We start from the raw sequence: 23,707 nt of genomic DNA, 5'->3' as shown, positions 1-23,707 counted from the left end.
ACCATCCTGATGCTAAAGTAAACTCAACGTCACCACCAACTGCAACCTAAGATCAAAATAAGGCTCAGACCTGTCCTCCACTTTACCCAAAAAGCATTTAAGAAACTCAGTGAGAAAATGGACTACTACTAAGACTACTAGAGGAAGATGGAAAACAGTTCTCATGTAATGTTATGTGAAAAAAAATTTTTTTTTAAGATTCTTAACAGCAGCAGTGAACACTGAAAATAGCACCTACTACATACCAGGCATTGTTTTAAGCTCTTCATATTTATAAATAAATAGGCTAATATTCTCCAAACCCTGTAAGGTATATGATATTATCTTCATGTTACAAATGATGAGAATGAGGCTCAGAGATGTTAAGTAATTTGCCCAGAGCCACACGGCCAATGAGCCTCCAGCCAGGATTCAAGCACTAGGCTCCAGGATTTGTGTTCCTTATGTACCTGTCTGCTACAGCCCGGTGGGGGCAGTGCTCTGCATAGCAGCTGGATGGGAGTTGGATCGGTACCTTGGTAACAGAAGAGAGAGGGAGAGAGGAGGTCTCTTCCCTGGATTGTGCAGCTACTCACTTCAGTAGGAAGAAGACTATGCTTCAGGAAGAGTAGATGAGCACCAGTTCCACCTCTAGGTGTATAATTGAGAGCACTGAACATCCACACAGAGACTTGTACACGGATGTTCACAGTATCACTACTCACAGTGGCCACAAAGTGCAAATGATTCTGATGCCCATTACCGATGGATGAATAAACAAAATGTGGTCCATCCATACACTAAAATATTATTTGGCAATAAGAAGGAATGAGGGACATGCCACAACGTGGGTGAACCTCCAGGTCATCATGCTAAGTGAAAGATGCTAGTCACAAAAAGCCACGTGTTCTTGTGTGAAATATCCAGAATACAGGCAAATCCAAAGACACGTAGTAGACTAGTGGCTGCCAAGGGGAGTGGCTGCTAACAGAGGCAAGTGTTTCTTGTTGGGGTGATGAAATGTTGTAGAATTAGACAGTGGCTGACGGTAGAACAATCTTATGAATACACTAAAAACCAGTGAACTGTATACATTACGGTACATGAACTGTATTTTTTAAAAAAAGACTATAAGACCAACTGTGCTCCCCTCTGAAAATCTCCAGAAGGAAAATATTTATTTTTTCTGTCCACTATGGCAAATGTAATCAAGGTACCACTATACTTGGCTCTACACTGCTTCTCCATATAGTTTTTTAAAATCCCAATATATAACTTTGGCACATCAGTAAAAAACACCTGAGAATCTCTAAAAACATAAAACTTCATAAGTACTATTTCATTTAAGATTATATGTCAAGGATTTTTTTTTTTTTTTGCAATACTCATTTATATTTTAGCCAGAAACAATTACACAAACACTAACAACTTATATCAGGGGCCACACAGCATGCAATACCTAAAAAGTTAGATAAATCTTACATTTAATAATTTCACAATTAAAATGGTGTTTTTATTCCCCCAGTAGTAAATCCACATATCAAAATTAAAAAATAATAAAAATGAACCTATCTTCAATTGTGAGGATAATAAATATTTTTGAAAAGAGAATTTACCATAAGGATCTATACTGTGCCCACCAAAAATAATGTATCTGAACTTAAAACAAAATTCACATTTTACTTAGGTTGAAATAAACTATATCCCCTGGAGAAAGGAAAGGCTACCCACTCCAGTATTCTGGCCTGGAGAATTCCATGGACTGTATAGTCTATGGGGTCACAAAGAGTTGGACACAACTGAGGGACTTTCATTTTCAAACTATACAAAATTGATTTTCTTCACCAAAACTAAGAGCAATATTTTCTGTATTATTCCTACACACACCACAAAACACTTATTTTTGTAGGTTTTCTAGGTGTTGCTTAATACATTGAGTTTTAATAAATGACACAATAAAATTAAATTCAACAAGAAAAAAGTGACATGTAAAATGACTTCAAAGTTAGTACTCAATGTACATTCACTTCCTACTTCCCGTCCTCTGTCACTCTCTGTGCTGCCTAACACAGCATCACAGTTAAGAGCCACCCTGCCCGACTTGGAATCTGGCCTCTCACACATCTAAGCCGTGTGACCCAGAGCTGGTAAGTTAGCAGCTCTGTGCTTCAGCTTCCTCTCTTTAAAGAGGGGTGACAAGAAGTATACTTACCTAAAAAGGCTGTTGAGGATTAAACACAAATGCATATTTGTACAGTACTTACAACAGTGCCCAGGACACTGAATGCTTTATAAGGGTTATGCATCATGAGTGATATAACGGGACAGAGCTCCACCAAAAACAGGACTGGGTACAGCTGAGAATTTGTAAAGAGAGGCCTGGGGGAGTAGATGCCAGAACTCCTGACTGCAATTGCTTCTCAAAATCAATCAGATGTCAGAGACATGCAAGTACCCTCAGGAACATAAGCTAGATGACCCTAGTAAGGTTAATGACAAGGCCCCGAAACGTCACACCCACAAGGAGGAACTGTATATAATAAACAAAGGTGTTGCATGCAAAGTGTGTGTAAATATATCTATGCAAATACTCAAAAATTTAGTGATGCCCAGAGGAAACCACAGGCAATGCTAAAAATGATTTTAAATCAGGGGAGGGGAGAACAACCAAAAAAAAAAAAATCACCTTGGCTACCAGACAGAGACTGTGTGTGTCTTCCTAGCACAGGGCACTTCCTCTACCATGCATCTAATTGGATTTCTCTCTAAAAACCAATAAACAAGTAAAACTAATCAAGAAGGTCTGTCCCTACCACTGACTCAATAGCACAAGCTGCTTCTCAGGTTACTCCACTGGAAATGGGATGTGGCACTTGAACAGAAAGAAGAGAAATTCAGTTTTTAAGTAGCTCTTCCGAGACACCCTTGCATTCATGTCTCCCATTTACCATAGTAAATTCAATGTACGGAATGATCTGTATGAGCCAATTGAATTTTTCTCATTTGTTTTGAGGCAAACAGAACAAACAGATTTTGTTCTGGAAAAACATCAGGCAAAAACCACTCTTTAAAAATTAACTTCACAACGTCTCTTTTGACTCTGAGGCAAAGAAAGGGAGAAGCAGCCTGTTCCTCCGCCTATTAAGGACGTGACCACGGCCTTGACGTAAAGCAAGAACAGTTCTGATTTGCAAAGTGCTGTTGGAAGCCATCGAGACAGCAGATCTTCAGAGCAACCCTCGACCTGTCCCAGTGAACACTGAGCTTACAATCTTATAAAGTAACTCATGCTGAAGATTTACTGAAAGTAACATCTAAGCCAAATGAAATCACTTATAAAAGACTGCTCAATATTCTCAACTAAGTCTCTTCGGGTAACTGAAATCTAGGTAGTGCAAGGAAAATCATGACCTGTAATCACGTATATCAGGGGCCCCCAGCTTCTGGAATCTGAAGCCTGATGATCTGAGGTGGAGCTGATGTAATAATAAAGTGTTCTATAAATATAATGCACTTGAATCATCCCCAAACCATCCCTTACCTCCTGCCACAGCCCATGGAAAAATTGTCTTCCATGGAACCTGGTCCCTGGTGCAAAAGGCTTAGAGACCACTGTTCCAGATCCTTGCTGCTCAGAGACCAGGAGCACCAGGAAATAGGTTAGAAAGGCAAGGTCGCAGGTGCCCCCAGAACCACTGTATCCAAGCCTGCATTTTAAGCACGATCCCGTGCTCTGCACAGACACAAAATCTTGAGATGCACTGATCTGGATGCTCTCTCACTGGTTACATCAAGACAAGGAACACAGCGATGCAATTAAATGTTCTGCCTTTCAACAAGTACAGGCTTTGCAAGGGCAGTCAGGTACCCCTGTGGTACGTGGGGGCTACACACAACCCTTAGCTATCAAGACATTCTCAGAAAGGCTCAGAAACAACCCAAATGGGACACATGAAATGCTTCCCAGACTCACGACAGGGAGTGAACAAAGACAGGCTGGTACCTGCGAAGCGCAAAGGAGCGTCTTTGTCCAGGGCGATGAGAGGGGGGTCGAGGAGCACGGTGCTGTCGCTCTCCGTAACTAAGCCATGATATGTGGGCTCCAGCCACGGCTTGTGCTTGTTGACTGTGTTTAGAAACAGAAGAAGGAGAAAGGACATAGGCCAGGTTAGGATCGTTATTTTCAACACCACCGCTTTTGAAAACATACATCCGTATCATTAACAATAAAACCCTCATGAGTCTGAAAGGCCACACTGCTATTTTTTGTGGCCAAGTCTGGTAACAAGACCCCAGTGGGATGAACTCCTAAAGAAATGCAGAAATTATCTGAGGCCAACCCCCAAAGCAACCAAAAATAAGAAATGAACTGCTCTAGAAACTGAAAGAAAGAAAAAAGATTGATGGTTATATGGACAGTTTCACAGACTAACTCATACCACCTCTGTTTCCAGCCGATCCTAGAAGAGTTACAAATAAAAATGTTATTTCTTGGATTAAAAGATACAAACTAAACAACAAGGCCCCACTGAATAGCACAGGGAACTGTACTCAAAATCTTGTAACAAATCATGGGTTTGCTGTTCAGTTGCTAAGTCATGCACCCCCATGAACTATAGCCCACCAAGCTTCCCTGTCCTTCACTATCTCCTGGAATTTGCTCAAGTTCCTGTCCACTGAGTCAGTGATGGGAAAGAATATGAAAAAGAATATACAGATATGATAAAGATATAAAGATAAAGAATAAAGATAATGTATATGTGTATATGAGAGAGAGAGAGAATATATATACAAAACCCCTCAGACTGTAGCCCACCAGGATCCTCTGTCCATGGAATTCTTCAGACAAGAATCCTGGGATAGGTAGCCATTCCCTCCTTCAGGGGATCTTCCTGACCTAGGGATTAAACTCGGGTCTCCCAAACTGCGTGCGTGCTAAATCAAGCAGATTCTTTACCATCTGAGCCACCAGGGAAGCCTACATTTAAGAGTATATACTTAAATATATACATATATTTTTAAAGACAGAATCACTTTGCTGTATACCAGAAACACATTATAAATCAACTATACCTCCAAAAAAACAACTATTTTTTAAAGAGATACAAACCGCTACATATGAAATACAGAAGCAACAAAGGTAGACTGTATAGCAGAGAAATACAGCCATTATTTGAAAATAACTTTAAACAAATGTAACCTATAAATACACTGAATCACTCTATCTTACACCTGAAACATAATATTGTAAATCAACTATACTTCAATTTTTAAAATGTTATTTCTTTATGATAATAACAGTATTACTTATTTAAAATTAGCATTACAAAAAGAAATGTAAAACAAATGGGTGAAACAAGATTTATGAATATAAAATTACAAATATAATGAATTAAAAGAAAATGATACGCAAAATTCCTGAAAAATCTGACTGAAAACAGTGATCAAGAAAAACCTGTTTTAAAAAATAATAATAATCTGCTCTGGGATCAGGACAGCCTGGACCCAGAGCCCAGCGGCCCTCTGTAATGTGCTGTGTGACCTGGAACACGAACCTGATCTCCTGATCTCAATCCCCTTTTTGGAATGTCTGCTTTTGGCTGCCCTGGGTCCTCACTGGTCCATGCGGACTCTCTCTGGTTGTGGCACTCGGGCTCACTGCAGTGGCTTCTCTTGCTGCAGAGAACAGGCTCCAGGCACAAGGGCCTCAGTACTTGCAGCACAGCGGCTCAGGAGTTGCGGCGCACGAGTCTAGTTGCTCTGAGGCATGTGGAATCTCCCTAGACCAAGGATCAAACCCATGTCCCCTGCATTGGTAGGTGGATTCTCATCCAGCGCACCACCAGGGAAGTCCTCAATTTCCTCTTTAGTGAAGCCTGGACCCCCATCCCCAACAACCCACAGGGCTGTGGTGGACAACTGGAGAAGTGATTGTTTTTCCTTCTCAGTTGGGTACTAGCACTGCTCCTTTCGTGTTTAGGTTAAGAACATCTGCTCTGACAGCCCGCTGATCTGCGAAAATGAATTTGTGGTTTCTGTCCATTTCGTTTTTCCCCAGCTGTGGCCCCCAGAGAGTCTGTGCTGAGACTTTCCTCTGGTTGAGGCCACCAAGCCCCTCCCTGGGTTCCTCTCTCCACCAGCCTATTTTGAGCTCCTCTCACAGTTAGAACCTTTCCATTTCCCTATTTTCGCCTTCTGAGTATTCACATTATAACCTCAGGATATAGATTAACCATGGAATGACTCATGAAGCTGATCTGATTAAAAGGAATGTTGTTGTTGTTCAGCCACTAAGTCATGTCTGACTCTGCCACCCCGTGGACTGCAGCCCACAAGGCTTCCCTGTTCTTCACTACATCACATTCATGTCCATTGAGTCAGTGATGGGGAAACAATGGAAACAGTGAGATGTTTCACTTTATTTGGGAGGGGGCTCCAAAATCACTGCAGATGGTGACTGCAGCCACGAAATTAAAAGATGCTTGTTCCTGGAAGAAAAGCTATGACCAACCTAGACAGCAGAGACATTAACTACTTTGCCAACAAAGGTCCATCTAGTCAAAGCTATGGTTTTTCCAGTAGTTGCGTATGGATGTGAGAGCTGGGACTACAAAGAAAGCTAAGCGTTGAAGAATTTATGCTTTTGAACCATGGTGTTGGAGAAGACTCTTGAGAGTCCCTTGGACTGCAAGGATATCAAACCAATCAATCCTAAAAGAAATTAGTTCTGAATATTCATTGGAAGGACTGATGCTGAAGCTGAAACTTTGGCCACCTCATGCGAAGAGCTGCTCACTGGAAAAGGCCCTGATGCTGGGAAAGATTGAAGGTGGGAAGAGAAGGGGACAACAGAGAATGAGATGGTTGGATAGCATCACTGACTCAACGTACATGAGTTTGAGCAAGCTCTGGGAGGTGGTGATGGATACTGAAGAGTGCTGCAGTACATGAGGTTGCAAAGAATCGGACACGACTGAACGACTGAACTGAACTGAGTCAGTGATACCATCCAACCATCTCATCCTCTGTCATCCCCTTCTCCTCCTGCCTTCAATCTTTCCCAGCATCAGGGTCTTTTCTAATGAGCTGGCTCTTCACATCAAGTGGGCCAAAGTACTGGAGCTTCAGCTTTAGCATCAGTCCTTCCAATGAATATTCAGGGTTGATTTCCTTTAAGATTCACTGGTTATTAAACTTTATTTCCACATAGTTGGGGCCTATTTCTTGAATGAACTACCCAGATTCTCTTTGGGCAGTCAACCAGAAGTGACTGAAACTAAATTTGACTGTTTAACTGTTTTTCATGCTGTTGTGACCGTGATGTGGTCCTACTTTTTTTGTTTCAACCATGATGGGACGAGGGGAGACGGTGAGGATCAGAAGCACCTGAGCCCCACTTGCACTAACTCCCACATGACCTACTGAAGAAGCAGAGTGCTCACATGTGAAATTCCAAAGGAGCAGGCCTGTGTCTGCGAGGGGGAGGATGAGCGACCCGCTCTCTCCTTAATGACGCCTCCACCTGACATTTTATACAGGCTGCACCCAAACCAACAGCAAGTTTCCTGCTTTCACTTTCAAAGCAAACCCAGACCCACAGGGAGTTGGCTAAAGGGTATAGAGGGTTTTGGTTTTGCAACGAAAAGAGTTCCAGCGGTTGACTGCACAACAGTGTGAATGAATGAACCCAATACCACTGACTCCAACACTTAAAAATGGTGAGGACGGGAAATTTTATGTTATGGGTATTTTACCACATTAAAAAAAATTCCACACCCACAAAATAAACCCAGATGTAGCCCTTTCTTATCCCCTGTGCTGTCCACTGAATAGTGAAGTGAAACAGTCATGTCCGACTCTTGTGACCCCATGGACTGTAGCCCGCAAGCTTCCTCTGTCCATGGGATTCTCCAGGCAAGAATACTGGAGTGGGTTGCCATTTCCTTCTCCAGAGTATCGTCCTGATCCAGGAATCGAACCCATGTCTTCTGTATTGCAGGCAGATTCTTTACCGACTGAGCTAGGAGGGAAGCTGTCCACTGAGAGCTATTACAAAAGCCCAGTAATGGCCTCCTCCCCATCTCTTGCACTGACTCGTCCCACAGCAGCTGGCGTACTGCTGTGATCATGGGGGTGGCTCAGAGCCTGCACTCTCAGAACCCATCTACACCAAAGGTCCTGAGGACCCGAACAACTCTGCCTTAGGAGGGCTCGTCTATCTATCAGTAACAATAATAATAATCAGTGCTGAAAATTAAAACCAAAGAAAAGCGTTAGTACTGATATTTATTAATTCATTTTCAAAAACAAAGCCACTGTGAATTGAAATAATATATTAATGAAAATAGATATATATTTTAAAACAGAGTTTACTAGGAAGACTGGCAATGCTTTACATTCTGCAAATCCTTTCATGGCCCGGCTTAGCAGAAGACAGCTGGGTTCTCACCTCCACTCCTGCAGCCGACTGGCTGCATTACGATGTGTCACGCAGCCTCTAGGAAACTTCAATGTGCATTCATGATAAAATGAGGCAAAAGCAAGTGATGTCTTAATATAATTAAAACAGCTTTGACCTCTCGGATGCCCTGACAAGGTCTCTTGCCTCTGGCCTCTGTTGAAGCATTTCCTCCTCCAGCGCCAAAGACTCTGAGTGCTGGAAATAAAGAGTCCCCATAACAACGACCAGAGACCTGGAGTGCCAAAACTAAGACTCAGTGCAGCCAAAAAAAAAAAAGAGATTCCCCTCTCCAATTAAGACAGAGCCCGCTGCTCTGCCCCCCACCCCCACTTCCTCTTTCTTTCCTCTGCTACTCCTCCTGACCACAAGCAGTCAGCCTAGGACCTGGGGCAGGCTACTTGGCTTCCCTGGGCCTCAGTTTCCCCATCTTTAAAATGGGGACAGCAACAGCATCCACCTCTGAGATTCCCACGTGATCTAACCCGTCCCATGTAAAATGCTCAGGACGGGGTCAGGCACTTGGGGGAATGCCATAAGGGGCTGAGTTGTTGTTAATTCTCCTGTAAACATACACACACAAAACCAGGGATTCCGGGAGGGTGTGACCCTTTTTCTCTACTTATTCCCAGGACTTAGGATCTCATTCCTCAGGAACTATCTAGTAAGTGAGTGAGAATATACCCATGGATGGTACAAATACGCTCAGTGCCCTGGTGCATAAATTTTCTCATAGAGAAGAAAGTTTTGGTGTGGAGAATTGAAAAAAAATGTATTGGTGTTTTAGATATTGGGAAGATGTTTATTGTCTGTTTCTGGCAGTTGGATGTTCCAGGAAAAGGAGACAAGAATGTTGGAGACATCAAAATATTGAGGGATCTGCCTGGACAGGTACGTTCTCGTTAGATTACGAAGGGAACTGTTAATAATATGAAAGGGAACCTAGACCACACAGACCAGAACCACAGTGCCTCTGGAAAACGCCCCTCCTCTCACGACAGCTGCCCCTGGAACCAGAGACCCAGGAAAGAAGAGCGCTCGGCTGGCTGCAGCACAGCCTCCCCTTCTCCTCCAAAAGTGCCCCCCAGGGGAAGGCTGGGAGAAAGAGAGAGTTAGGGAGTTTGGGACAGACATGTACGCGCTATTATATTCGAAATGGATAACCAACAAGGACCTACTGTACAGCACAGGGAACTCTGCTCAACAGTATGTGGCAGCCTGGATGGGAAGGGAGTTTAGGAGGGGATTGGATACATGCATATGTATGGCTGAGAGGCTTGGTTGTTCACCTGAAACTATCACAACATTGTTAATCAGCTCTACTGCGATATAAAATAAAAGTTGAAGGAAAAAACAAGAAGTAACCCCCAGGACCCAGGACAGTGGTGAGTTAAGTGGCCTGGTGCTCTACACGGGTCCCACAGTTGGCTGCAGACTTTGAGAGAGGGTTCCAGAGAGCACAGAAAACAGCCTCACTTTGCAACCAGGTTGATTGCTTCCCCTAACTGCTGAAACTCCTCATCCTCTCCAGATCTTGTTAAACCATCCTACAAGATAGGCTGGAACACTGGCTGGAGTTACAGATCTAAGACAGATAAACAGGCCATTTTAAAGAAAGCACTCCAAAAACCTCCGCTGTTTGTCACTAATCTCTCATTTGAAAACACAGAAGGCTAGGAACTTCCCTGGTGATCCAGTGGCTAAGACTCCACGCTCCCAATGCAGGGGGCCTGGGTTTGATCCCTGGTCAGGGAACTAGATCTCACATGCTGCAACTAAGACCCAGCTCAACCAAATAAATAAATACTAAAAGGAAAAAAAACTCAGAGGCTATTAGTTCAATTCACTATTGATAATGTACTACTGAAAGCAATATTCAATTCCTATTTGTTTTCACATTTAAGATTTTATTAATAAAGTTACAAGCACAGTAAATAAAATTGAAGAACTCTTATTTCAATATGTGAGTCAATAAAACTCCTGAGACTTAAACTAAGTGGGTTTACTTGGTAAGAAAGTAAAAAGTACCAAGCCAAGCAAACTGCAGAAAATCTGTGATGAATTTCTGGCTACCCTAAGTGGAAAGGTCTGCAACTGAAAATGGCTAATGGTTCAAGGGGAATAATGATTGAACAGCTATAGTCCCAGCTCTTTTATTTTTCCCCACTATTCTAATTTTATAGCTCAAATTTCTAAATTGCTACTTAAGCTGGCAGTAGAATGAAGAGATTTGGCCAGTTCCACTGACTGAGCTTTTAAATATTTAATAAGTGATATTTTAAATATTTCATCACATTCAAGTGCATTATAAAATATTGATGGAAACAAGTGATTGATGTTTCTGTCATCATCCAAAAAAAGATCACAAATAAAGACATTAGACTACTGGCCATAAGTCCAGGAGCGGGTCACCGTATTTATAGTCTTTACCCAAGTCATTTCATTGCATTCTAGATCATTTTAAAAAGCCAACTAAAGTTTGAATGGCCCAGCATTAACCAAAACCACAGAATAGCAAGGCTAGCAACCAAACCTCTGCATGTGTGCTCAGCTGCTTCAGTCGTGTCCCACACTTGGCAACCCCATGGACTGTAGCCCACCAGGCTACTCTGTCCATGGGATTCTCCAGGCAAGAATACTGGGTTGGGCTGCCATACCCTCCTCCAAGGGATCTTCCCAACCCAGGGACTGAACCTGCATCTCCTGTGGCTCCTGCACTGCAGGCAAGTTCTTTACCACTAAGCCACCTGGGAAACCTGATTAAACCTCTAAGTGTAGGGTGTTCCTGGGGTAGATACCTATCATTTTAGGACATGGCAAGTTTTTATGGTTGTGGTAGATTTTAATCATTAGAAACTGCCACTAATTGAAAAATTAAAATGAAAGAATACAGCAGTTGACTCCAGGGTTAACCTGAAATATAAAACTTATGTCTCTCTAGCATTGGGTTGGCCAAAAATTCGTTCGGGTTTTCCATACTCAATATATCCCAACTCTCTGGACTAAAAAGAATGGCCCCTTATCCAGGTCACACAAGTCACAGACCCAGGCAAGGTGGTTTCAAAGCCTTCGTGCAGTGGCCTTGACATCAACCCAGCACTTCTTTGGTTACAAAGAGAAATCTATTGTTTTTCAGAAATCACTGTTTGAGGTGTGACCCTCCTCACTCCAGAACACCTAGCTTGGTCATATAGGGAAGATACTGACATCATAACATATAATGACAGGTGACTTAGTTTTAAGAGTCTGTAGGCATCTCCCGTAAATCCTAAATGATGTTACATGTTTTTGTTTGCAGATTCAATGTTTAACCTCAATTCATCAAAAAAAATCTGCAATTAATGAACACTGCCACTAGGTGGCAACATGGCTCAGTGGTAAAGAATCCACCTGCCAAGGCAGGAGACACAGGAGAGGCGGGCTTGATCCCTGCAGGTTGGGACGATCCCCTGGAGTAGAAAATGGCAACCCACTCTAGTATTCTTGCCTGGAAAATTCCATGGACAGAGGAGCCTGGTGGGCTACAGTCCATGGCGTCACAAAGAGTTGGACACGATTAAGCGGCTGGACACAGGACAGGCTTTGATTTAAAAATCCAGCTCTTATCAAGGAATGGGAATGTAATCTGAGTTAGCAGGCCCTTTGTTAAAGATGGGGGCTTCCCTCGCAGTTCAGTTGTTAAAGAATTGGCCTGCAGTGCAGAAGACCCAAGTTCACTCCCCGAGTGGAGAAGATCTCCTGGAGAAGGAAATGGCAACTCACTCCAGTATTCTTGCCAGGAGTTGTTAAAGATGATATGCATAGATAGGTGTCATAAATGATATGAGTATAAAATATCCACCTGATTTTTTCTCAAAAATATTGAAAATATTAAATATTCTGAAATATTCATAGCCCCCTAATCAAAATATATTGCCTCAGTCATAAACTCTTATTTAAATTAAACCATCCCTGATTCTTCAAAGCAGCTTAACATCAAAGGTCCCGTTGGCTTCCCATCATCACTGACTGGGACTCTAAGACATCTTCCTTGAACACCTACTATGCACGCACACACTGAAAGGAGCTGGGCTCTCAGGAAATCAAGTTACAAGCTTGGGAGCACACAAACATGTCACCATTCTACATTCTAGACGATGTGGCTACAGTGAAGGGGTTATGTGGTATACCAGGAACTTCATCAGTCAGCAGGAGCCAAGATGACCGAGGAGCCACCATCACCAACGTGGCAATGCCCCCTGCAAGAGGAAGGACAGGGCCCTGGAGCTGGACTTTCCGTCCAAAAGGGACACAAGCAGCTCCTAACTCATGGCCAGAACCAGCCACACAGCACCATGAAAGCTCCCGGGGGTAGGGAGGTGCCATTCTACCCTGTGTCTGGTGAGAGAGCTGGGAATACCTGAGGTCAACTCTAGGAAGTGAGTATTCCCACTGGAAGTACCAGGGGAGACCCTCTTCCCCAGGAATAGCCCTAACAAGACAACAGGTTTCTCGGGAGTAAGAGTATTTTATCAGAATAAAGATACATATAAAAGTACCTTTAAGAACTCAAAACAAAGTTGCTATATGATCCAGCAACTCCACTCCCTCAGCAGGTATCTGACAAAACTATAATTTGAAAAGATACACGCACTCCAATGTCCAAAAAAAAAAAACAAAAAACCGAAGCACTGTTTACAAAAGCCAAGACATAGAAGCAACCGAAATGTCCATGGCTATGTAAAAGGATAAAGGTGTGCTACATATACACAATGGAATATTACTCGGCCATAAAAAGCAAGAAATAATGCCATTTGCAGCAACGTGGATGAACCTAGAGATTATTGTATTAAGTGAAGTAAATCAGACAACGACAAATATCATATGACATCATTTATGTGTAGAATCTAAAAGATTTATACAAATGAACGTTATTTATAAAACAGTAACTGACTCTGGAGAAGGCAATGGCAACCCACTCCAGTACTCTTGCCTGGAAAATCCCATGGACGGAGAAGCCTGGTAGGCTGCAGTTCATGGGGTCGCGAAGAGTCGGACACCACTGAGCGACTTTACTTTCACTTTTCACTTTCATGCATTGGAGAAGGAAATGGCAACCCACTCCAGTGTTCTTGCCTGGAGAATCCCAGAGATGGGGGAGCCTGGTGGGCTGCCATCTGTGGGGTCGCACAGAGTTGGACATGACTGAAGCGACTTAGCAGCAGCAGCAGCAGCAACAGACTCACAGACATAGAAAACAAACTCATGGCTGCCAAAGGGGAGAGTGTTAGTCACTCAGTCGTGTCCAAATCTTTGCAACCCCATGAACTGTAGCCCATCAGGCTCCTCTGTCCACGGAATTCTCCAGGCAAGAATACTGCAGTGGGTAGCCATTCCCTTCTCCAGGGGATTTTCCCGATCCAGGGACTGAACCTGGGTCTCCTACATTACAGGCAGATTCTTAACCATCTGAGCCATCAGGGAAGTCAAAGGGGAAAGGGAGGTTAAATCAGGAGCTTGGGGGTTAACAGGCACATCCTACTATATATAAAATAAACAATGACCTACCATATAGCACAGGGTACTATATTCAATATCTTGTAATAACCTATAATAGAATCTGAAAATATGTGTGTGTGTGTAACTGAATCACTTGGTTTTGCACCTAAAACACAAAACCGTACATTAACTATACTTCAATTAAAACGGTTTTTAAAACACATATAAGGTAGAAAGGTAGAAAAATATATGGCTCATTCTAGGACTAGCAACACAGTCATGGACATGAGGCTCTGAGTGTGTAAGGAGAGGCTGGGCTGTGATTTGGGGGCAGACTGTTTAACTATTCTGTGCCTATTTCTGCATCCTAACAGTGAGCGTTCCTCTTCTGCTTCACCCATGAGTTCTCTCAATTTTTCAAACAGTTGTTTGGTCACTTAGTTGTGTCTGACCCTTTGGCGAGCCCATGGACTGTAGCCTGCCAGGCTCCTTTGACCATGGGATTTCCCAGGCAACCAGTAGAGTGGGTTGCCATTTCCTTCTCCAGGAATCTTCCTAACCCAGGGGTCAAACCTGGGTCTCCTGCATTGTAAGCGGATTCTTTACCACTGAGCCACCAGGGAAGCCCTCTTTAGACAGTAAGAAGCTGGGACTGTGGGATCAGACAGAACTTAGTAAGTGAGTTCTGTTTCTTACTCACTCTGTAACTAGGGGCAGATTGTTGGAACTATTCTGTATCTGGTTCTGCATTCTAAGTAAGGAATGAGATCACCTTTCACAATCTTGTGTTGAGGATTACAAGTGAGGTAAGTGAAGGGTCCACTCTATGCCTGACACATGGGTATCCAACAAATACTTGTTGATAAATTAATTGTAAGCAAAGGGTATACTTTAGAAGTAACAGCGAGTGCAAAAGGACCAGAGCTTAGGAGGCTCAGGAGGTGTTCCCATGACAACCTTCCTGTCACCATCTCCCTGAACACGATCTGCAGTGAAAGGGAATCCCTGCAGCCCCAGACTCAGGTGTAATTTCATCCCCCTCTACTCAGCAAAAGGAGAGAGAGGAATATTATACAGAGTGAATCTGTTAGGTGTGAAACAACAGTGAAAAAACAACTGACTTTTTATCAGAAGAGGAAACCTTTTAATCAACCAAAGTAACAGTGCATGGAATTTATAAACAACAGCTCTCCTTTCCAGCTGAGGTTATTCCTGGTAACAGTTCTGGCTAATACAACATGGACTTCCTCTGACTTTGTAAAATACGTTTTTAAATTACTTCTTTTTTCTAAAACTCAGCATGTTCAAAGAATCACTAGACAAACTGTGTAGGCAGGTCTAAGGGCCTCTTCATCACAATTCCCAAATAAATTTAATGTTAAATAAAGTGTCTGAAAAATCTGTATGTGTTAGATATTGTTTAGATGAGGGTTTTCAACCTCCGCACAGCTGTCAGTCTGAACAAGATATTTCCAGGTGTGGCTCATCCCGTGCATTGCAGGATGTTCAGCAGCATCCCTGGCCTCCATCCACTAGATGCTGGCAGCATCTCTGCAGCTGTGACAACCAAAAATGTCTCTAGCCTCTGCCAAGACTCCTCTGGGGGCAAATGTCCTCCCCAGCTGCCACAGAGCCACTTAGACCTACCACCTTAAGGAAAGCCAAGGTTTTCCATGTTAAAATCATTTAAAGGGTTCAAAAATAGTCAACTTCACAAACTGTGTGTACACCATCAATGGTGAAGTTCATTTCTAAACTAAAATCACCTTTCAGTGTAAAATAAATCCTTGAGCAAACAAGCAACTAATCGTTTTAATGGTACAGTGAAACACTGCTTGTGTCTATTCACATTTCAAGTTCACCTACTGTGAGCATGCAGCCCTGCATGTGAGGTGGTGCCATCCTATAAGAGAGGATGGCGACCTGCCTGCGGCACCCATAGTTCCATGTGTCGAGGATCAGGATGCATGCCGCGAGGTGAGACCAGACAGTAAGCAAGAGTTGAAGGGGAGGAGCATGGATGCCCTTCTCCCAAGTTCAAAATGCCAAGAGGGAAGCAACAGAGACAGAAGCAAGGGAGAGAGATGGTGAGGGAAGACTAACAGCCTCAGGATGAGGGGACAGGAAGGGGCAAGAATGCAACTGGGGAAACCAGTTAAAGATGCTGGCAGCAGGGACAAGATGAGAAACAATAAGGGGCTGATCCAAGACTGTGGTTTGGTGTCTCGGCTTCCACAGCACATGGTAGATGGACAGCTGTTCCCCTCCTGGACTGAGAGTTAAGGAGGGATGACAGCTGGGGAGGATACAGGGAAAGGGGCTTCTCTCTCTGATTCTCTTCCTTCTTTCCATTGTCCATCCATCCATCCATCCATCTGTCCATCTCTCCACAGTCCATCCATCATCAACCTATCCACTGTCCAACATCCATCCACACTCCATCCATCCACAGTCCATCTATCCATCATCCACCATCAATCCATCATCCATTTCCACTGCCCATCCACTCATCATTCATCCACCCATACATGCATACATCGTCCACCCATCCATGGCCATCCATTCATCTTTACTGAGCCACAGGTAATCTTCTAAGTGCTAAGGAAACAGTGGTGAAGAGAACACCTCCTGCCCCTGAAGAGCCTGTGTTATGGTTGATTAAAATATTAATTTTAAGCACATTCTGCAAAGGAATTCTTAGGGAACAAAATCACACTTTCTACTACTCCAACTTTGCTAAGCAAGGGGCCCTTCTAATTATCCCTTCAAATTTCAAACAAGGTTTTTAATTGCTATAAATAAAATATGCATTTACCATCTCAACCAGTTTTAACTGTACCACTCAATGGCATTAAGCACATTCAAACCCAGGACACTTTTCAGTCTGCAAAACTGAAAATCCGTCCCCACTGAACAGATTCTCCATCCCTTCATGCCAGCCCCCAGCAACTATCAGCTTACCTATCAGTTACCTCTAAGCACCTGAGAAAAGCAGGCATCGGTACTTCTATGACTGATCTGCTTTCATTAACATAGTGTCCTCAAGGTTCACTGTTACAGCATGTGTCAGAACTCCCTCCCTTTCCAAGACTGAATAGTACTCCACTGTATGTATATACTGCCTATGTGCTCAGACACTAAGTCACGTCTGACTCTTTGTAACCCCGTAAGACTGTAGCCAGCCAGGCTCCTCTGTCCATGGGATTCTCCAGGCAAGAATACTGGAGCAGCCTGCCATTTCTTCCTCCAGGGGATCTTCCCAACTCAGGGATCGAACCCGTGTCTCTTGTGTTTCTTCCAATGGCAGGCAATTCTTTACTACTGAGACACCTGGGAAGCCCATGTGTATACTACTCTGTTTATCCATTCTTCCATCAGCGGACGCTTGGGTTGCTGCTATCTTTCAGCTACTATGAAGAATGCCGTCATGAACATGTACACATACCTTCTCAAGACCCTGCTTTCATTCTTTAGGCTACATACTGTGAAGTGAATCATAGAGTAACTCTACTTTTAATTTTCTGAGGAAGTGACATACTGTTTCCATAGCAGCTGCACCATTTTACATCCCCACCAACAGTGCACACGGTTCCAATTTCTCCACATCCTCACCGCCACTTCTTACTTTCTGGGTTTTGACAGTAACCATTCTAATGGGTGAGAACAAACAAGTTCTACATCAGGTGATTTAATCTTTTTATATAAGATACAAAAGACAGATTAGAAGAATGAGTCCCATGGTCCCATGATTCAACCACTACAATTACCAACACAGTGCCAATCTTGTTTGATTTATACATTCCCATTCCTACCACAAATTTCAAATATTCTGAAATGAATCCCAGACATCATATTAATTCCACCCTTCAATACTTCAACATATATCTCTAAAAGATAATGATTCTTTTGGAAACTAACCATAATGGCACTAACATCTAAAAATTCACAGCAATTAATGTCAAATATCCAGTCAGGATCCACACTTACCTGTACATCTCTCTGTGATGTGTCACTGTGAACTGTACTTTGATCACCCTCAAACAATAATGCTTTAATGGTTTCCACAACATCCCAATTTTTGTTTCATCATCGAGCATGTTTATTAAGTAGGCCTTTTGTAGATGTTCTTTATCAGGTTGAGACAGCTCCCCTCTATTCCTAGCTAGCTGGAGTTTCTATCATGAATGGGTGTGGAATTCTGTCAAATGCTACTGCTGCATTAACTGATACGCCCATGTGATTTTATGAATTTTCTTTAACCTGCTAATATGATGGTTACTGATTTTTTTAATGATGAAACAGCCTTGTGCATACAGAATAAATCCCATTTGGTCATGGCGTAAAATTCTTTTTGTATATCACTGGATTTGATTTGCTGCTGTTGTATTGAGGACTTTTATTTTGTATTTGTTGGTATTTATTCAGGGCTTCCCTGGTGGCTTAGATGGTAAAGAATCCATCTGCAATGTGGGAAACCAGGGTTTGATCCCTGGGTTGGGAAGATCCCCTGGAGGAGGGCATGGCAATCCACTCCAGTGTTCTTGCCTGGAGAGCACCCACGGGCAGAGGAGCCTGGTGGGCTACAGTCATAGCGCTGCAAAGAGTTGGACACAACTGAGCAACCAAGCACCCAGCACACACACTGAGATTGTCAAATGTGAAAACACACGACACACGGCAAGAGGTCTCAGGGGCCTCAAATGCCCGCTGACACAAGTCCAGGTAAGAATCACTATTCCCAAACAGAGTGAAATCTCTATTAGCTGGCCCTCAGAAACCTGGCATCTTCCCCTTGCACCTCAATGTAACTGGAAATCGAACTGTAAAATTATGTTTCTTATATGCATGTGGTTCTCAAATTGTACTTGTATTTCATGGTCTTCCACAGCAACATCCTACCAGTTCATGGAGACTTCCCCATTGACCCTGGGAGAGAGCCAGGGAAGAAATAACAGATTAGGAAAGATACTGTTGCTGCATTTTTAAAGTTTGTAAAGGTTAATGACACAGCAAGGCTGAAGGCAACAAAGAAGTTAATTTGAAGCTGAAAAGATAGTCTGCTTTGAATAATGGTGAGGAGTCCAACTGATAAACATAAAAGCCTTACACATTTATTGAGAATAACTTTAAAAATAACTTTCAAGAGGACTGCTTCCATCTTGTCCCCCTAATTAATTTTATAGAAGGGCATCTTTGTTATACTAGTCAAGAGGTTACTTAAGTAAATATTCTTAACTTCACTGTTAGCAGAAAGATGCAAAGGCAACTGAGTGGGTGGGTGGGCAGATGGATCCACAAGCAATAGAATAACGATTTCCTTCTTTCCTTCTTCAAACAAGTTCCAGGTCTGCTCTACAGGTGAGTCTGTGACAATCTACTTGTACCATCCACAGCATAGTATAATTACTGATCCAAAGTCACCCAGGGAGTTATTTAGCATATTTCATTCACTATTATTAGGAAAATGGGGACATTTTAAAGTAGCCTCTAATAAAATTTTTTTTTTAACATTTAAGGAGGCTACTGAAGGACTTTCCTGGTGGTCCAGTGGCTAAGACTCCACACTCCCACGCAGGGGGCCCAGGTTTGATCCCCGGTCAGGGAACTAGATCCCACAGACTGCCACTAACAGTTTGCATGCTGCAACTATCGATCCCATATGCTGCAACTAAGACCCAGTGCAGAAAATAAGTATTTTTTTAAAAAACAGACGAAAAACCTTAAAATTTTTTTAAATAAAGAGGCTACCTACCCTTCAGTTATCCATTATCTCATTTTTTTAACACTCAAATTTCCACAGTAAGTTGTATTTAACTCTCCAAAGTAATAATTGGCAAATCTAACTGTAATGCCTGTGTACCATGGTTAGTGTCCTGAGCTCCATGGATGCTCTCTCACTGGTAACTGGGAACCTCTTGTGAATGTCACAAATGTGAAGCAGCAGCCACTCCAGTGTGGGAGCCTCATGTCCAGCTGCAGCATGGCTTCCAACAGCGAAAGGCCCTGCCCAACTCCTCCAGAAGGTCTAGGTGATGGGCGAGGAGCACAGGGCAGACAGTCTTTGAACTTCCGGGAAGCAGGGGCGGGGTCTCCCTCAGGGTTTGCACTGGGAAGGGACAAGGCAGAAGTGCTCCAGGCTCAAAGGATTTCTCTAGGGACCTGGTCATGAACACTCCACAACCACCTGGCCCCTGTGCTGGGAGCCCTCTCCTCAGCTGTAGCCTCCCTGGGAACAGAGGAGGCACCTGGCCCCAGTCCCACAAGACCCCACAGTGATGCATAAGGGTGGTCTGCAGGCTGACGTCCCCAGGGAAGCCTAGCTCTGACCAACATGGTGGGCATTCAGGTTAGGTTGAGGGGGCCCTCTGAGCTTTCCTTGAGCTCTCTTTTCTCTGGTAGTGGCTACCTGTGCATGAATACTGAGATATCTCAGAATGCAGCCTTGTGAGGCAAAGAAGAGGTGGGAAACTGGAGGAGCTTATTAAAATTAGCCTCCTACCAGAAAAGGGGAGCCCAAACCACAGAGGGCAAAGACTATACTGAATTCACATACTACAGCAGTGCTCTGTAACTGGGGTGTGGGGCAGAACCTTCTAGACCTGGTCTCCTGGGCTGACCAGGACCCAGGCAGGTTGGAACCAGACATTCGCCCAGAAGTTCTGCTGTGCTCCCCAACAATGAACAGACATATCACGCGAAATTCATGAAGAGGCACTGGCAGAGTTCTCTTTAAGGGAAACTGGGCAATTCTCACTTGTGCTCTCTTAGATGCTTTCTTGCTCTCTGTTACACACCAACCCCTGCCCCCTCCCCCCAGCCCAATCACCACTAGCCCCAGAAAGCCATTTTGTGAGACACCTGTCTTCGGCTTCATTCTTCTAGGATACTTGTAACTGGTACCAACTACAGCCCCTGCTTTTGTTTCAGCACAAGAGCCCTCTTTAACCAAGAGCATTTCATGCTTGACTCTATTCCCTGAAATGAGACGTACGGCAAGGCCATGCATTGGTTCTCAGGTCACCCCATCGCTTTTCTGTACACGCAGTGCTGCCAACATACTCATCCGCCTCACCCCATCCCCACCCCATCAGAGTGTTTCCAGATTTTTATCTCCATTTGTACCAAATCCACACTCACCTGCTCTGACTTTCCACCTTTCACAACCCTTCTAGGACTAGTCTGACAAACTAATTTGAGTTGGGTGCAAATGAAGGATAATGACCAGATACCCACAACTGCATTTTGCGACATATTTATTTCAATGATTTAACATAAAAGTAGAAATGAAGGTAAGAAACGCAGGCACCCTGCCAGGTGGTTGAAGAAAATATTTTTGGAACAGAGCCGTTGAACGCATCTCAGTTCGTATCTTATGTGCATAGAAATTATTCAGAGTACATGTATTTTCATGCAGTTTCCTACAGAATTAGACAGATAGAATGACGGGAACAAATCTACTGCCAAACCACTCTCAGAGCATTTCAAGTCACTGATATGTACACATCCATTTCTCAGTTTACTCTTACAATGCAAGTCAATCAGGAATCTAGTTATGCAAAAAAGCACCTGCCAAGAATTCCTTAAATTTCCTATTCTGCAATGTTATCAGGAAATACAGGCTGGGTTTGCCCTTTTCTTTCTTTTTTATCATCATCACACTGGTCTTGAATTAAAACAGGACAGGGTGCTGTCCTAAATCATAACATAATAGTCCGGTGGTAGTTTCCAAGTTCTGTGTGCTTTTTTAGTCTCCTGACCTTCATATACAATGGAAAACTTTATCATATATAGTTCAGAAAAGGCCACAGAGTGTTCAAGACTTTGTGACATTCACTATCAACGTTATGTTCTTAACAGCTATTACGCAAAGTTCTGTCGTAACTTGACTGGAATTGTCTATTAAACCTGAGATAGCTGATTGGGGGGGATAAGTGTTTTTACGTAGAAGTTTGACATTATTTAAAATATAGGGACTTCCCTGGCAGTCCAATGGTTAAGACTCGAGGCTTCCACTGCGGGGGGCACAAGTTCAATCCCTGGTCAAAAAACTAAGATCACACATACCATGCAACATGGCCAGAAAAATAAAATAAACCTAAAGGTTTTGTGATCAACACAGAATATGAAACAGCTCAATCTTATTTTGCCAATGAGTCTCTCAAGAAGCACATTTATGTTAAGAAAAGCAGACTCAACATAATGATGAGATAAAGTCCAAGACTGGGGCAGACATGAAGGAACAAAACGAGGACGTAGATTCCCATAAGTTATTCTAGGTGTTTCAAACCCCAGGGCGTTGAAAACACAGAATTGCAGAGGAAATAAAAAGTTGTGAACATACACTATGGCCAGTCTTTAAGGAATCTGTGAAGAATATGGTATCTGGTTCAAGAACTGGAAGAAAACGAACATTTTTAGCTATATTTCGGTAAGTCTGCACTGACCCTGGGCAAAATTCTAGATTGGTTTCTATGCCTTTAGAGAAGAAAAGAAAATCACAAATAGCTGGTGACATTATTCACAAGAACAGGTATTAAATAAACATTTTCTCTTTTGAGAGTTATTAGAAAAGTCACAAGAAAGCTGGAAAAGTAACATCAGTTTCAAGTTATGAAGCGCCTTGATAAAAATTTTACTTAACTACGAGGCATTTGAAGCTCTAAAAATAATATATTAAACCTTGAAAAGTATTTAACGAGACGTTCCTCATTTCCTCATGACTGAGAACAAGATGGCAAAGTGGAAACTGGATAGAAATAAAAGTGGGTGGACCACCCCACCACCCCAAAAGGTCACTGAAGAAATGCACCCCAGAAACCTGGACCAGACTCTGGTAACCCTTCGAAGGCTCATTCTCAGTTAGTGCTCCTCTTCCTCCGTACCAAAGTGGAGAATCACACGAAGCTAGAATGGATACTCAGAAACGTGAAGTCAGGATTCAACATCACCTCACAGTGTGGACAGGCAGATCATGAGCAGCAAGAAGAAACACAATGGAGACGAATGTGAACACCAGCATCAGTGCACAGCATCTGGTTACACTTCAGGACCAATGTGGAGGTTCCTGGGGTCAGTAAACTGGCATGAAGGGAAAGCCAAGAAGCTTAGACAAGGGGCAGTGGCCACATGCCACTCGAACTCCACTCCTGTTGTGCGGAGCTCTGTTAAACCTTCTGCCCCATCTGAAAGGTGGCGTCTACACCAGGGAGCACCCAAAGGGAAAGTAACCAGGCAGGCTGGCAGAAACAAGCTGGTACATAAAAAGCCGGTGTGGGGAGGGAAGGAAAGAAGAAGGGATGGTAACTCCCTTTGTGGGTGGGGATGCAGAATGGTTCAGCCACTGGTTTGGCAGTTCCTCGATAAATTAAACACAGGATTACTGTATGACCTAGTAATTCCACTCCTAGGTATATACCCCGAAGAATTTAAAACTCAAATACACACTCAATTACCCATATGTGAATATTCATAGCAGCACTATTCACGACAGCTGACAGCTGCAAACAACCCAAAATGTCCATCAACAGATGAATGGATAAATAAAGTGTGCTATATACATATGGTGGAATACTACTTGGCCAAAAAAAAGGAATGAAGTACTGATATATGCTGCAATGGGAACAATTGTCAAAAACATTAAGTGAAAGAAGTCATACATAAAAGGTCACATACTATATGACTCCACTTACATGAAATATTCAAAATAATTAAATCCACAGAAAGCACAGAAGCGGTTGCTAGGGAGTTGGGGGAGAGGGGGAGGGAGCCACTGTTTAAAGGGTATGCGGTTTC

At 43.1% G+C, this 23,707-nt stretch overlaps 1 protein-coding gene across 4 annotated transcripts in view; it reads right to left on the bottom strand.

The window, feature by feature from the left end:
• The window catches only part of CLSTN1 (calsyntenin 1), a 77,251-nt gene that overhangs the window by 37,594 nt on the left and 15,950 nt on the right, over window positions 1-23,707 (bottom strand). For all 4 annotated transcript variants that reach the window (XM_027975659.3, XM_027975661.3, XM_027975660.3 and 1 more), the window contains exon 2: window positions 3,983-4,105. In XM_027975659.3, coding sequence (XP_027831460.1) covers window positions 3,983-4,105 — 123 coding nt within the window. The remainder of the gene's footprint in view (window positions 1-3,982; window positions 4,106-23,707) is intronic.

The sequence above is a fragment of the Ovis aries genome, chromosome 12 (genome assembly GCF_016772045.2).
Source record: "Ovis aries strain OAR_USU_Benz2616 breed Rambouillet chromosome 12, ARS-UI_Ramb_v3.0, whole genome shotgun sequence".
In the NCBI taxonomy this organism is placed as follows: domain Eukaryota; kingdom Metazoa; phylum Chordata; class Mammalia; order Artiodactyla; family Bovidae; genus Ovis; species Ovis aries.
This window is presented reverse-complemented; position numbering and strand designations above follow the sequence as displayed.